This window comes from Puma concolor, chromosome C2, assembly GCF_028749965.1.
Source record: "Puma concolor isolate L17-30 chromosome C2, mPumCon1.1.hap2, whole genome shotgun sequence".
Lineage (NCBI taxonomy): Eukaryota > Metazoa > Chordata > Mammalia > Carnivora > Felidae > Puma > Puma concolor.
The window spans coordinates 87875700-87889995 of NC_141675.1; the positions used below are offsets into that span (position 1 = coordinate 87875700).

The window sequence follows — 14296 nt, forward strand, 5'->3', positions numbered from 1 at the left end:
TGAAAAGTCTTCCTATTATCACTATCTCACAGCCACCCAGTATCTCTCCCTTCCACCCTTAGTAGGTGTATCATAGTATGTTCAGTCTTCCATTGAAATTTAAGTTGTTTCCAAACTTTTACTATTACAAACTATGCTGCAATGAATACCATGCATATTTACAAATATATGTATGAAATAAATTACTAGAATTGGAATAGCTGGGGTAAAGGGTATAAGCATTTCTGCGTCTTTTGACAGATATTATCTAATTACCCTTCTTAAAAGTTGTACCAGTTTATATTTCTAACACCAGTATATGATTTCTCAGTTTAAATGTTTATTTATTTTTGAGGAGGGGGGAAGGGCAGGGAGAGAGAGGGAAACACAGAATCCAAAGCAGGCTCCAGGCTCCAAGCTGTCCACGCAGAGCCCAAAGTAGGACTCAAATACACAAACTGTGAGATCATGACCTGAGCTGAAGTCTGATGTTTAACTGACTGAGCCACCCAGGCACTCTCTATTATTTCTTAGTTTAAAAGCTACTTGTTTAAAGTTTAAATCCACCTGGGTGGCTTAGTCAGTTAAGCAGCCAACTCTTGATTTTGGCTCAGGTCATGATCTCATGGTCATAAGGTTGAGCCCTGTGTCAGACTCTGCACTGAGTGTTGAGCCTATGTGGGATTCTCTCTTCCCTTCTCCTTCTGACCCTCCCCTGATTGTGTGCATTCTCTCTCTCTCAAAATAAGTAAGTGATCTTTTTAAAAAGGCTACTTATTTATGGATAAACCTATCTGGAAAGAAAAGTCCATAAACCTCCTGGCAACCAATTTCCTCCCCCTTGATTTGTTGTTCTCAAGACAAGGGTGTTGTATCTTACGCCTACCTTCAGTATGGTATATCTGATGAGACTTTGGCCCTTCTTTCCCAGACGATGTAGCTGCTCCTACTGTTATTTGCTGCTGCTGCAGTGAAATAACTCTTCTTTTATTTACATATAGGAATATATTACTAGGACTTTTTAGATTTATTATTTGAAGTATGATGAACCATTATGTCAATTCCATTCTCAGTGTGTTTGTTAGGCTTTGGAATTAGTCTTGTACTCAAAGAGATCATTTCCTGGCTTTTCTTTCATAGTCCACCACCACTGAAAATAAATTGGCAATCTGTTCTCTATCATTTTCACCAATGGAAAGAAGAGGAAAAGCTCTAATATAAAGTCCTATAATATTTATATTTGACTTTCAAATACTTAGTATATCACCCTCTACTGAGAAAGTATAACATGCTCACTGTCAAGGAGAAATACTTGAAGGAATCCTATCTGTTATCACAGAGCAGGTGCTGAAGGTGAATTTGGGACTGAGAAGCAGTAAGTTGATAACTGGTACTTAACCTTCCCTTTTTCTCAGTTTCACCTCTTTGGATCACTCCTTACTCACTGGGCAATCAGAGGGAAGTTTATTTTCATAGCAAAGCTTAGTTATTAGTAATCAAGGCAGCCTGAAAATGAGAGAGCAAGCAGCCAGAGTATACCTTAGCTATACTCTATTTAAACATGACTGAGATTTAAACATAAGCTGAAGGTGAGGATTTTAAAATTTAGGACACATATGTTATGTAACTCTTCCCATTTACTTCTAAAATAACTTTAAGAAAAAGCAATCATGATATCCAGTTACATGAGCAGTTTGGTGAAATCAGGGTAACAGAGTCAATGGATGTGATGTCAAAAGGGTCTTTGTAGCCAAGGAAGTCTGATGTTATTCCTCACAACCCTAGTCTACCCCTAAGTTAGGGTGAATGTTCAGAAAACAAGAAAGGGGCATGCAAGGGTGGAAACACAGTGCCATTTCCACTTGTCAAATATGAGATATTAAATCGATGTGTTTTTGTGATAAATTCTTTCCTTTGGATTTAGGTGACCGTCCTGTGAGAGTTTATGCAGATGGAATATTTGACTTATTTCACTGTGGTCATGCCCGGGCTCTGATGCAAGCAAAGAACCTTTTCCCTAATACATACCTTATTGTAGGAGGTAAGAAAATATCTGATAACTTTAGGTGATTTCCAGAAAAAAATTATAGTAGCATTTTTCTTCTTTCATAACCTGAGCCCTGGCTCTTATTTTGGTTTTAAAATGAGGGATGTAGAGCAACCTCTGTAAAACATGAAGTACATGAAGTATACAGACCTGGTGAAAGAAACTACAAGCTCTTTGACCTGAGATGTCCAGTTTTGTTTTGTTTTGTTTTTAAGTTTTATTAAGTAATCTCTGTACCCAACATGGGGCTCAAATTCACGACCCTGAGATGAAGAGTCATATGCTCTTCCAATTGGGCCAGCCAGGTGTCCCAGAGATGTCTAGTTTTTATCTCACTGTTTTCATTTGAGTTTCTACAGTTTGGGGAGCAACAGTGACCCCTATTGCCTACTTAAGAACAGCATTTACTAGATTCCAGTTTGTCATTTTGAATCAACTGAAGTACGAAAGTCTGTTAAGCGAATGTTATGTGATCCAGTACAGTCTTACAAAAATGTAATAAGGAAACATTTTTAAAGTTTGTTTTAATGTGTATTCACTTTTGAGAGAGAGAGTCAGAGTGCAAGCAGGGAAGGAACAAAGAGAGAGGGAGACACAGAATCCGAAGCAGGCTCCAGGCTCTAAGCTGTCAGCACAGAGCCCGACATAGGGCTTGAACCCACAGACCCGATCATGACGTGAGCTGAAGTCAGACATTTAACCGACTGAGTTACCCAGGTGTCCTAAGAAAATATTTTTAAAAACTTAATTGCTGTAGAAATTCACAGCAGGTTAATTTCGAAGTCTTCTCCAAAGTGTGAACATACTGTTTAGTGTGTATTGCTCCTGAAGGTATATCTTGGATTAGGAAAAGCATTGCTACCCAGAATGAGCTATATCCAGAAAATACTTCTCCATGTGGGGAGATCGGTTACAGTCCTAGGAAATGGGAGAGGTTGGTGGCTGAGGAATGGTTAAGCAAAGGGGACTTTGACTTACAACTTTATGATGTGGTGAACTCAGTTTGCAGTGATGAGCTCACACACAACTTCAAAGGCTTCACAGTGATGAATGAAAATGAGCGCTACGATGCCGTGCAGCACTGCCGCTATGTGGATGAGGTGGTGAGGAATGCCCCCTGGACCCTCACGCCAGAGTTCCTTGCGGAACACCGGGTAAGAGACTGAGTACATGTCCCCATTTCCCTCCTGGAATTCCCTCGACTCTCAAGACTTCCAGGACTCAGGCTAGTTTTCCACTAGCCGTATTTTACTTATACGGTCTGTGTAAATTTCACATGGAAGAGATGACAGTGGTTTTACTACTAGTCATCCCTAACATTTATATGGGGTTTGGTGGCTTAAAAACACTTTTACATCCATTATATTTCATTTGTTCCCCACAGTCTTATTGGGTAGTTATGGTTTCTACTTTAAATTTTTTTAATGTTTATTCATTTTTTGAGTGAGAGAGAGAGAGAGAGAGAGAGAGAGAGACAGAGAGAAAACGTGAGTGGGGGAGGGGCAGAAAGGGAGGGAGACACAGAATCAGAAGCAGGCTCCAGGCTCTGAGCTGTCAGCACAGAGCCTGATGTGGGGCTCGAACTCATGAACCATGAGATCATGACCTGGCCAAAGTTGGATACTTAACCAACTGAGCCACCCAGGTGCCCCTATGGTTTCTACTTTATATCTGAGAACAGAGCCAGAAAGACCAAATAACCTGGTCCAGGATACACAGTAGCAGGGCTAGAAACTGAACTCTTCAGTTAAGTGATATTTATCCTCCCTCACTATGGATGTGTCCGTCCTCCTAATATACCAGTCCTTTAGAATATACAGAGCTTCAGCCATGTTCTCAGGAGTTCCAGGAAATAAGACAGATACACATAGACTTCTTTTGTATTAATATAGTTTCAGGGCTTTGATTTTGGGCTAGATGTTGTGTGAGATCAACACACAGGGGGTTTCTCACTTTTTCTCATTGAGTTAGTATTATAAAACCCCTCACCTTCTTTTAATTCTCACACATTAGAGAAACAGGTTTCCTATAAAAGGTGAGTATAAAAGATGAGAAGGGTCTATCAGATCAGATCGGAGGCCCTCAAGCTTGAGGAATATTGTCAGTTCTCAGCAAGAGTGATGTTTGTTAAAACTAGGATTGTGACAGACCTTTTATAATTCTCTAGCTTTTCTATATCTATACTTGGCAGCTGATGTACCAAAGGTGATGAACAAGATTATTCTCAGCAACACAGCCAGGCAGGCCCAGGCAGAAGAGGGTAGAGGAACTTTTAACTTCTCTTTTCTCCTTGTTAGCAGTGTATCCTCAACCAGCCGTCTTACTTGCCCACCATTCTTATTTTCACTTTGCTGCCTATTGACCCCTGATAAATTGTCCGTAAGTAACCAAGATGTTAGCCGAGAGTCTCTGACATAGTCCTGGGCATGGTTCATACTACAGTGGCTTCTGGAACTGGGTATGGTTGTGTTAGCAATTATATTAGGAAATGCCATTTGACCTGCTCAGGAATGACTAAGTAAGGTTAGCGTGTCTGTCTGAAAGATTATTGATCCCAGTGGCGTTGTTCTCTTCTCATTGTTGCAAGAGGTATTGACAGTAGTGAAGTGATAGAGCCTAAGACCAAAAGGTCTTTTATGGCTTTGAGTTTTACATTTCTCAGGAGTATAGATGTATCTGTTCTAGTAAAAGGGCTCTTGGCTGCTATTTTTATATTCCCACTCATCTCATGGACTGAGAGAGAAACCAGCTAACCACGAAGTGACCTCTTTTGCATATTTTTAGAAACCCTTATTTGACCAACCCTTATAGACCTGGGAGGATGGGGAGATTTCCTTTCTTCTTTCCTTGGCTCCACTCACTAGCTAACACACCGGCAAATTCTCCAGTCCTATTTACTATAGTATGATGACTGGTATGCAGTGTGAGGGTAGCACTTTCAGTATACCAGGAGAAATAGTTAAAAACAGAAACTGGCCAACTTCATGTTTACGATTGATAAATAATTAGTTTGGGTGGCTTATGAATGAATCACGGAATGTATGAAGCAAAGCAAAGAGAGGTAAAGAAAAAAAAGTCCATTCGAGGCCTGGCCTCTCCTTGTCCTTTATCTGGGTCTGGGAGAGTATTTATTGAAAGAGTATTTACTGGTTCTTTCTGATGGCAGTTATCCTGGGTTTTAAATGAAGTTTCCTTATTTCAGATTGATTTCGTAGCCCATGATGACATTCCTTATTCTTCTGCTGGGAGTGATGATGTTTATAAGCACATTAAGGAAGCAGGTGAGTAAGCTGATGTATATCCTCACTTTATGGAGTTTCAGGGGCAGTGACAGAGATTCAACAACATCTACTTTACAGAGGAAAATGTATACACTTAGAAATTCAACATCTACTTTCTGGTCACACTTCATTTCAGATAAAAAGTTAAGGTGAGCATAGTTCTGACATCTATCAATTCTCAGTCTAAACATCTACTTTTGATATCTCTTTTTTTTTTTTTTTCAACGTTTATTTATTTTTGGGACAGAGAGAGACAGAGCATGAACGGGGGAGGGGCAGAGAGAGAGGGAAACACAGAATCGGAAACAGGCTCCAGGCTCTGAGCCATCAGCCCAGAGCCCGACGCGGGGCTGGAACTCACGGACCGCGAGATCGTGACCTGGCTGAAGTCGGACGCTTAACTGACTGCGCCACCCAGGCACCCCTTGATATCTCTTTTAATTTCAGCTATATGTGTGTGTGTGTGTATACACACACACACACACACACACACACACACACACACACACACATACATTTGTTGTTGTTGTTGAGAGAGAGAGAAAGAGAGAGAGGACACAAGTGAACAAGGGGCAAAGAGAGAGAAGTGGGGCTCACCCGAAGCAGGACTTGTACTCACCCAAAGTGGGGCTCGAGCTCACTTGAAGTGGGGCTCATGCAAACTCATGAACTGTGAGATCATGACCTGAGCTGAAGTCAGATGCTTAACTGACTGAGCCACCCAGGTGCCCACCCCATATTTTTCTTAATATTAGGACCATATAGCTCCTGCTTTCCTTGCCCCTAGCCTTTAATTCAGTCCTCCTATCTGTCAGTATCTCCAGATTTCACTTAGTAATAGTAGATTCTGCTTTTTGAGGAAAACGGTGTTGCTCCCAGTTTTCATCTAGTCCTACTCTCTAAGTTAACCAGAATGTCACAGTGTTTGTTTGTTGTTGTTTTTTTTTAATTTTTTTTTTCAACGTTTATTTATTTTTGGGACAGAAAGAGACAGAGCATGAACGGGGGAGGGGCAGAGAGAGAGGGAGACACAGAATCGGAAACAGGCTCCAGGCTCTGAGCCATCAGCCCAGAGCCCGACGCGGGGCTCGAACTCACTGACCGTGAGTGAGATCGTGACCTGAGCTGAAGTCGGACGCTTAACCGACTGCGCCACCCAGGCGCCCCAGAATGTCACAGTGTTTGTATGTGTTCTTGGATTAGGCATGTTTGCTCCAACACAGAGGACAGAAGGTATCTCAACATCAGACATCATCACTCGAATTGTCCGGGACTATGATGTGTATGCCAGACGGAACCTACAGAGGGGCTACACGGCAAAGGAGCTCAATGTCAGCTTTATCAATGTGAGTTCCAACCTCATCCCAGAATTCCCTGGCCTGATAGGACACACATTTGCCTCCCACTTCATCTAAGCTGAAGTTGCTTCTTTTCAGTCTGTTATAATTATCCACCTCCAAAGAGGCAGTGATTGCCTCTTTGCTGATAACACTATGCTAAGCTATTTACAAAGAGAATAAAACAGAGGCATTTTCTGCCTTTATAGCTTACTATCAACACATTGATATAAAGATGTACAGCTAAATAAATAAAAAAAAATATGTAACTTACCTAGTACAGTATTTGTATCAATTATATTTATTTACATTTTATTTTTTTAAAGTTTTATTTTGAGAGAGAGAGAGAGAGACAGAGAGCGCGCAAATGGGGGAGGGGCAGAGAGAGAGGGAGAATCCCAAACAGGCTCGGCACCATTGGTGAAGAGCCCGATGCAGGGCTTGACCCCATGGAACTGTGAGATCATGTCCTGAGCTGAAACCAAAAGTTGGATGCTTAACCAACTGAGCCACCCTGATACCCTCTATATCAATTATATTTAAAACAGTAGTTCTTAACCTTTTATTTATTATTATTATTATTATTATTATTATTATTATTATTATTTTGGTTGGTCTTTGGAAAATCTAATGAAAGCTATTCCCTCTGTGGATAGTGACATGCAACATTTTGCATGCAGTTTCTCAGGACATGTGGACCTAGGTTTTAAAATTTGATTTATGAAAGCAAAGTTTATCTTAGCTAATATTGCCTTTAAGAAACAAATGGCTATACATTTTATTTGGAAATTGTATCTTAATAAAGTTGGTTTTAAAAGAAGGAAGCTGCTAACTCTATCTTCGACACAAGTAGCTTACTGTGCTCTCTTACCTGTTTCTAATTCTGTGAATTATCAATAGGTGAAATGGTTTCATCTAAATATGATTTATCTATGCGGATAAGCCCTAGCTGTTGCTAACCACCTACTTCAGAATCTCTATGTTCAGTTGTTTAAAAATCCTAAATATATTCCCTTTCCCCTTTGTGATCTGGAAATTATGAAAATACTTTTCATTTGGCAAAACATAACCCCCATCCCTAGAGGGTTCATACCATTTTCCCTTCTCTTTAGGGAAGCTTGTAGGACCAAAGAGTATCCTCTTCCTTTTGCAACTGAGTAAACAGACCTCCAGATACCAAAAACTAAAATAAATAGCTCTTCTAAAATCATAGAATAAGCCAATGATAGAGGGGAAAACATCTAGTACAGTAAACTAAGTAAAAGATGCACTACTGCAACCAATAATTCTTGGTGGTATTGTGCAGTAATCTTGTGGCTCCCTATACGTCTTCATCTAGAATGGGGTTTGGGTTATGTTGGGCATGTTTATGTTCCAAGTTTATGTTTTGTCCTAAAAAATCGGATGCATTTGGCTGTCTGTCTGTTACTCAGCCCACTCTATCTATTTAGTTTAGTCTAGGCTTCCACAATGTTCGAGTTATCACATTTTTGTATAAGATGACCATCCAGAGTATATTTTATGTTACTATGATAGAGAACTATGGGATACATTAGAGCGAAGTGAAGTTCTCATGGGTGGAAATAGTGTCAGTAGAGTGCCAGACCATTTTCTTCTTTCCCTTTGGAATGGAGGTCAGAGTGAGTATTATTTCTCAAAACAATTATTTCTTTACTTAGGAGAAGAAATACCACTTACAGGAGCGGGTTGACAAAGTAAAGAAGAAAGTGAAAGATGTGGAGGAGAAGTCAAAAGAATTTGTTCAGAAGGTTGAAGAAAAAAGCATTGACCTCATTCAGAAATGGGAGGAGAAATCCCGAGAATTCATTGGAAGTTTCCTGGAAATGTTTGGTCCAGAAGGAGCACTGGTATGTTCTTTCCTGATGGACAGTTTAGGGAATTTCAGGAAAATATAGGGAATTCTCATGCTGTGGAAAGAATTACAGAATTATAGAAAGAGATATCAACATTAAGTAGTTATCTAATTTGTCCCTGTATTGGGCAGAACTATCTTTTGACTATCCCCAAAAAGTTCTTTAAAATGTTCATAGAAAGAAGTTATATATTCTCCTAAATAATTTTGCCATCTCTTTGTCCAAATCTGGTGATAAGTAAGTAACCTTGCCCAGCTTACTTCTACACTATAGTTTTCAATAAAAGGAAAGGAAAGAACAAAGAATAGTACAAAGAAAGCTGCCTCCACTACAAAGAGCTGCTGCAGAATTGCTGGGTGAGGTGAGAATTCTGCCCTTGAGGAGTAGCAAGGTCTTTTCAAGCCAAATAGAAGGTGAAGTGTAGCAATTTAGCAAGTAAGCCCTCGGATATCGGGAAGGATCTAACTGTGAGACTGTTTGATACCAGAATAGATTATTCAGGGAGAATATAGAATTTCCTTTTCAGAGAGCTCTACAACTAGAATAGGTACGCTTTTGTCTGAGTTAGTTCCTTTGTTTTTGCCTGGAGCCTGGAATGCAGACCAAGTAGCCATTTAAGAATTCCTTTGACATAGAAGTCAAGGATTGAGTGATAGCATGTGGGAGCCCTTAGATAAGTTGCATAGCGTGGACTACTTTAGGGAGGAAATTACTTAAACTTATAGCTGTGTCCCTCCCCTAGCTTATTCAATTACTTATGACATTGCACAGGGCACTTGTGATAATTTGAAGTCGCAGATCCTCCAGTGGTGATTTAGTAGGATGAATAGGTTTCTTCTAATTTTACCTTTTGGTCTCCCCAGAAACATATGCTGAAAGAGGGGAAAGGCCGGATGCTGCAGGCCATCAGTCCAAAGCAGAGTCCCAGCAGCAGCCCCACTCGGGAACGCTCCCCCTCCCCGTCTTTCCGATGGCCCTTCTCTGGCAAGACTTCCCCGCCGTCCTCCCCAGCAAACCTCTCCAGGCACAAGGCTGCAACCTATGACATCAGTGAGGACGAAGAAGACTAAGTTTTCATCCCTCCTTTCCTCTCCCTTCCCTCTGTCCCATAACCTTTGGAAGCTCTCGGTTGAATTCCAAATTGTGATCCCAACACTAAACCTAAGGACAGCTACAAAAGAAAGAAAGTTGGGGCAGGAGGACCTAGGATGGGATCAGCCCATCCTCCAAGAGGCGTCACCCATTCACACCAAGAAGGAGGCTGAGTACACCTTAGAAGCCTGTTCTGCATCCATATTCCCTCTTTACAGACTTTGCTTTACTGTTTATGTTCATGTGATCTTGACACCAAATTGTCATTTTTAGTAATTTTTTAAAAATCAGTCTTTCAAATGTTATAAGTAAAACTGATTTTTTGCCCCTGAGGAGTGGGCACAAGGAAGTGGTGTATTACCCAGAGGCCTTTTCTTCCTGATACACTATAGTGTTGCCTTCTGTTCTGAGGCAGAGTGGCTTGCCAAGTCCTTCAAGCAATGACCTGCTTATGAGTGATTTCATGGGGAGGGGCAAATAGCATAATTTTGGAGTCCTTAAAAAAAAAAAAAAAGCTAAAAGCTGAGTAAGCTCAGCCACAAATCACCTAAATGTACTGCTGGCACATGTGTCAATGTGGCTTGAGAAGAAGGAGATCTGAGCCTAACTTTTCTTACTCCCTGAGGAGTTTCGTATTGGACCCAATGGGGTCCATGGAAGACACTGATGGGGATGGAACCAGACCACATGGCATCGTCTGCGGTTTTCCTGCTGTGTTCATCTTCCCAGAAAACTCTGTTGCCCAGTTATTTGGGAGCTCTGATCAATCTCATTCCTGCAGTCTACCTTTGAAAGAAGGAACGCTTTCAGGTTTATTGTGATTGAGGAGGGGAGTGGGGCACTACTGAATCCTATACGGGGTCGATTCAGGTTAATTTTCCCAGACAGGAGTAAGTCCCTGGCCCTGATACTCCTATTTCAATGCTTATTACCTAGCTTTTTGCAAAGGGTACTTTGTAAATGTCTGCAGTTTGAACATGATCTGTTAATCCATGTTGCTCAAAGCCATACTGAATATTTGGAGAAATTTTGCACAGAATTTAAACACAGAAGCGTAAGGAAACACCCCCCTTTCTGAAGCCTTATCTTGAACTCTGCACCTCTTAAGAAAGTTGTGGGGTTTATGTTTGTTTGTTTGTTTGTTTGTTTGTTTGTTTCTTAAAGTTCTTGACTGGAACTAGTGCTCCAGGTAGTGTTCCTTTTCCTCCGAGAGTTGCAGCTGGTGGGGACTTCCCTCCCCTGCCCCTCCAGCAGGCCACAAAGCATGGGTTCACATTACAAGAGTATGGTAGGTTCTCTCTCTTCTCCCCATGTGCCTGCTGGTTATGGTGCCACTTCCCGTTAGGTTGCCCACGGGGATTCACCACTTATATTTCCCATCAGAGATGCTGAAGCTTAACACTTGCAGTTGAGTGTGAGCTCATTTGAAACCTCTAGCATTCTACAGCTACATGACCTAGCAGACTGTCATCTTCAATAGTCCTGTAGCTGGGTTCAGGGGAAAACTGCTTATGTCCAGGCCCCACCCTGTCACTCATAAATACCCCTTGTGGGGGTGGAATTTTGATGTTTTCAGTGTTAGAAAACCACATTTTATCTTTCCTTGCCCCTGTGCTAGGGCTGTGAGCATCTCATAGTCTCCTCTCTAAATACTTTGTGATAAAACCTGCTCTTCTGCCTGAGGATCAGAGGCTAGAATCACTGCCTGCCTGTGCAGCAGGACTACCTTGGTTCCTAAAATTCTGATCATGCAGAGAGGCAGAGTAGAGACACAAAGAGAGGGAAATCTCTTGTTGTCGTGACGGCCTATGAAAACTGCATTTCTGACTCTTCTCATGAAGTGCTATTTGTGCTATCAAATCTGGTTTACTTGAGCTTTGGCTTCGAATCCTTCTTTTGAAACAGTTCAAGTTACTGTTTTCCTGCATTAGCCAGCTTCATAGGATCACATATTTTAACTTTTCTGCTTCAGTCTTCCTTCTTTGGGAACTTGCCTATTATTCTCCCTGGTATAGAAACATGACGAAGTCATTACTGAGGCTCACCTATGTGTTCCCTCAAAGTACACATTAGCCAAATGTATTTGGCAAGGAAGATGCTCAGAATGTGGTTTTCCTCCCTGCAGTCAGTCCTCTCAAGCATACTGCCTGGGACCTCTTCCTCTGCTCTATCAGTGGGCTCTTTTTCACATTCCCTGCTCTTAGAATATAACAGCTGTGCTGGGAAGCTCTGTGAGACTACCAGGGCCAGCATATGCACGTGTTCTTGGAAAGCCCTCTCGCCCCTTTTGACAAGACTACAGTCTCAGTCTCCTAACACCAGTGCATCTTCAAATAATTGTGACTTTAAGCAAAATCTTTTATGGTGTGGCATATTTGCTTCTTTGGGATAAATGTGATCCTAAGTGCTGGACAAGGATGGGTGGAGGGAGGAAGCTGTTGGGATGATGCATTATTTGATTGTGCCTAATTCAATGAAGTTAGTTGTTTGCCTACCATGACCATGCCTGTGATCTGTAAATCTTTGAATATTAATTTTAATATTAACTGGTAATATTAGTTTCTAATTAGCTGTTTCCCTGAATCCCACACACAAAGCAATAGGCCAAATGTAGCAGAGATGGGAGAGCCTTAAAAGTTGGTTGGCTTCAGAGCGCAGTGCGTAAGACCGAAGAATGGAGACAGATGCTCAGGAGTTGGTGCCGAGGAGGTGCTTCCAGCAGTTATCTTGAGATGGCTGGGCAGAAAGTTTGCTCTTTTCCTACACTAGACTCAGGAGCACTGAGGAACAGAGATTGAAACTTTCGAGGAACAGAAATGGATCGTTCGTACTACTGTGGCTGTTTCTGATAGCTAGAGCCAAAGACCATTATTTTGCTGAGGCTTAGTTAGGTAAGAAGGGTGGGGATATGAGGAGGCTGAAGATCCTAAATGAGAAAAAACATGAAGGAGGTCAAGAGAACTGTTGACTTTTTCTGATTGCCGATAACCCGGCACCTGAGTTAGATTCTTCTTTTACTTGTGACCACACAGCTGGTCAAGCAGCTTCTGGATGGTCCCTCTACAGTGTTTCTTCACAGTGCTTTTGCTTCGCCAGATTATCTTGGTTTGTGGGTAGCTTCTGTTTTTCTGGAGCCGATTGCCTTTTCGACTCTGTTCTAGATCTCATGTCAAAAATCTTTCCAAATCAATTATATTTTGCTGCTTCTCTTTAATTCCCTAAAAGCCATAGCTTCTACCTTTTCTGTCATCACACACTTTCACCAGAAGTTGAACTAATACAGGTAGGAAAAAATACTCCCTTAATAATGTTTTTAACTAATGGTATTTTTTTTAAGCTTACCAATATAAGTATTTTTAAAGGTTGTATTTTGCAAAGTCATACAATGATTGTTCTTGTTTTCTCTCATAGAATAGATTGTCATGAGATAAAGAGTGGTCCCTAGCTTCTATTTTTCCAAATAAGTAGAACATGTCCTTGGGATTATATTATTAAATGTTAATTTTCTTTAAAAGAATGAAAGATTTTCTGTCTGCCAAAGTTTTATGTTAATACTCAGATTGGGGTAGAGAACAAAAGTGCTAGGTTTAACACTAGGATGACTCAGGTTGTGTCCCTTTAGGTTTAAAGAGGGTTTTCCCACCCTTTTTAGGGGGCACCGACTGTTTTAAACACAGAGACTCGATCAGTTGGGTTGTCCTATATTGAGGATGCTGAAAAGAAAAAGGCATGTTGGGAAGAAATGCTGGCCTTGGCATGAATGTTAGCCTCATCCCCAGTGCCAGCAACCCACAGGACGTTTCCTCAATCGGTGTTCAGTATATTGTTTTCCTATGTGAGTGTTACTAATTTGTTCAGAGTTATTTTGGCCTTTGTCATTTAGCCAAATAAAGGCAAAGTGGTTTTACCTAATATTCCATTTCCTGTGTTTTTGACCTGGTATACATATGTGTAACATGTGTTATATATTTGGGGCTTTTGCCTATGCTCTCAATTTCTTTGCCTTTGCATCCTGATTTGTCTCCTCAAAGTTGTCCCATGACCATATTATTAGGAAAATCCTTTTTCAGCTTTGCACAGAAGCTATTGTCCCACAAAGGGAGGCTGGTCCAAATCTATGAGGTCTAATGTCCTCAGTGCCCTAATGGCACATCTGTCATTCAGAATCCATCAGGCTTCCATCTCTTCTTCAGAAGCCTGGTTTATTGGACACTGGGTTTGTACTATTTTGCCTGGTTGAGTTCTTTTTTGTCTTTTTAGTTGACACACAATGTTACATTAATTTCAGGTGTACAACTTAGTGATTTGACAAGTTTATACATTATACTGTGCTCACCACAATATCATTAACTATATATTCCTTATGCTCTGCTTTTTATTCCTGTGACTTACTCATTCCACAACTGGAGGCCTGTATCTCCCAGTCCCCTTTACCCATTTTGTCCAACCTCCCACCCCCTCCCCTCTGACAACCATCAATTTGTTGTTTGTATTTATAGTTCCAATTCTGCTTTTCGTTTATTTATTTTTTTATTCCATTTATGAGTGGAATTGTATGGTATTTATCTTTTTCAGTCTGATTTATTTCACTTAGCATAATACCCTGTAGACCCATCCATGTTGTCTCAAATGGCATGATCTCATCCTTTTTTATGGCCATGTAATATTCCATATATATATATATAT

The 14296-nt window shown here is 40.9% G+C and overlaps 1 protein-coding gene across 2 annotated transcripts in view; it reads left to right on the forward strand.

Moving 5' to 3' along the window:
* PCYT1A (phosphate cytidylyltransferase 1A, choline) overlaps positions 1 to 13524 on the forward strand; it is a 51338-nt gene extending 37814 nt beyond the window's left edge. For both annotated transcript variants that reach the window (XM_086675117.1, XM_025913342.2), the window contains exons 4-9: positions 1904 to 2020; positions 3029 to 3180; positions 5229 to 5307; positions 6511 to 6653; positions 8324 to 8512; positions 9382 to 13524. In XM_086675117.1, the coding sequence (XP_086531243.1) occupies positions 1904 to 2020; positions 3029 to 3180; positions 5229 to 5307; positions 6511 to 6653; positions 8324 to 8512; positions 9382 to 9588 (887 nt within the window). In that variant the 3' untranslated portion in view covers positions 9589 to 13524. The remainder of the gene's footprint in view (positions 1 to 1903; positions 2021 to 3028; positions 3181 to 5228; positions 5308 to 6510; positions 6654 to 8323; positions 8513 to 9381) is intronic.
* Positions 13525 to 14296: the final 772 nt, after the last annotated feature.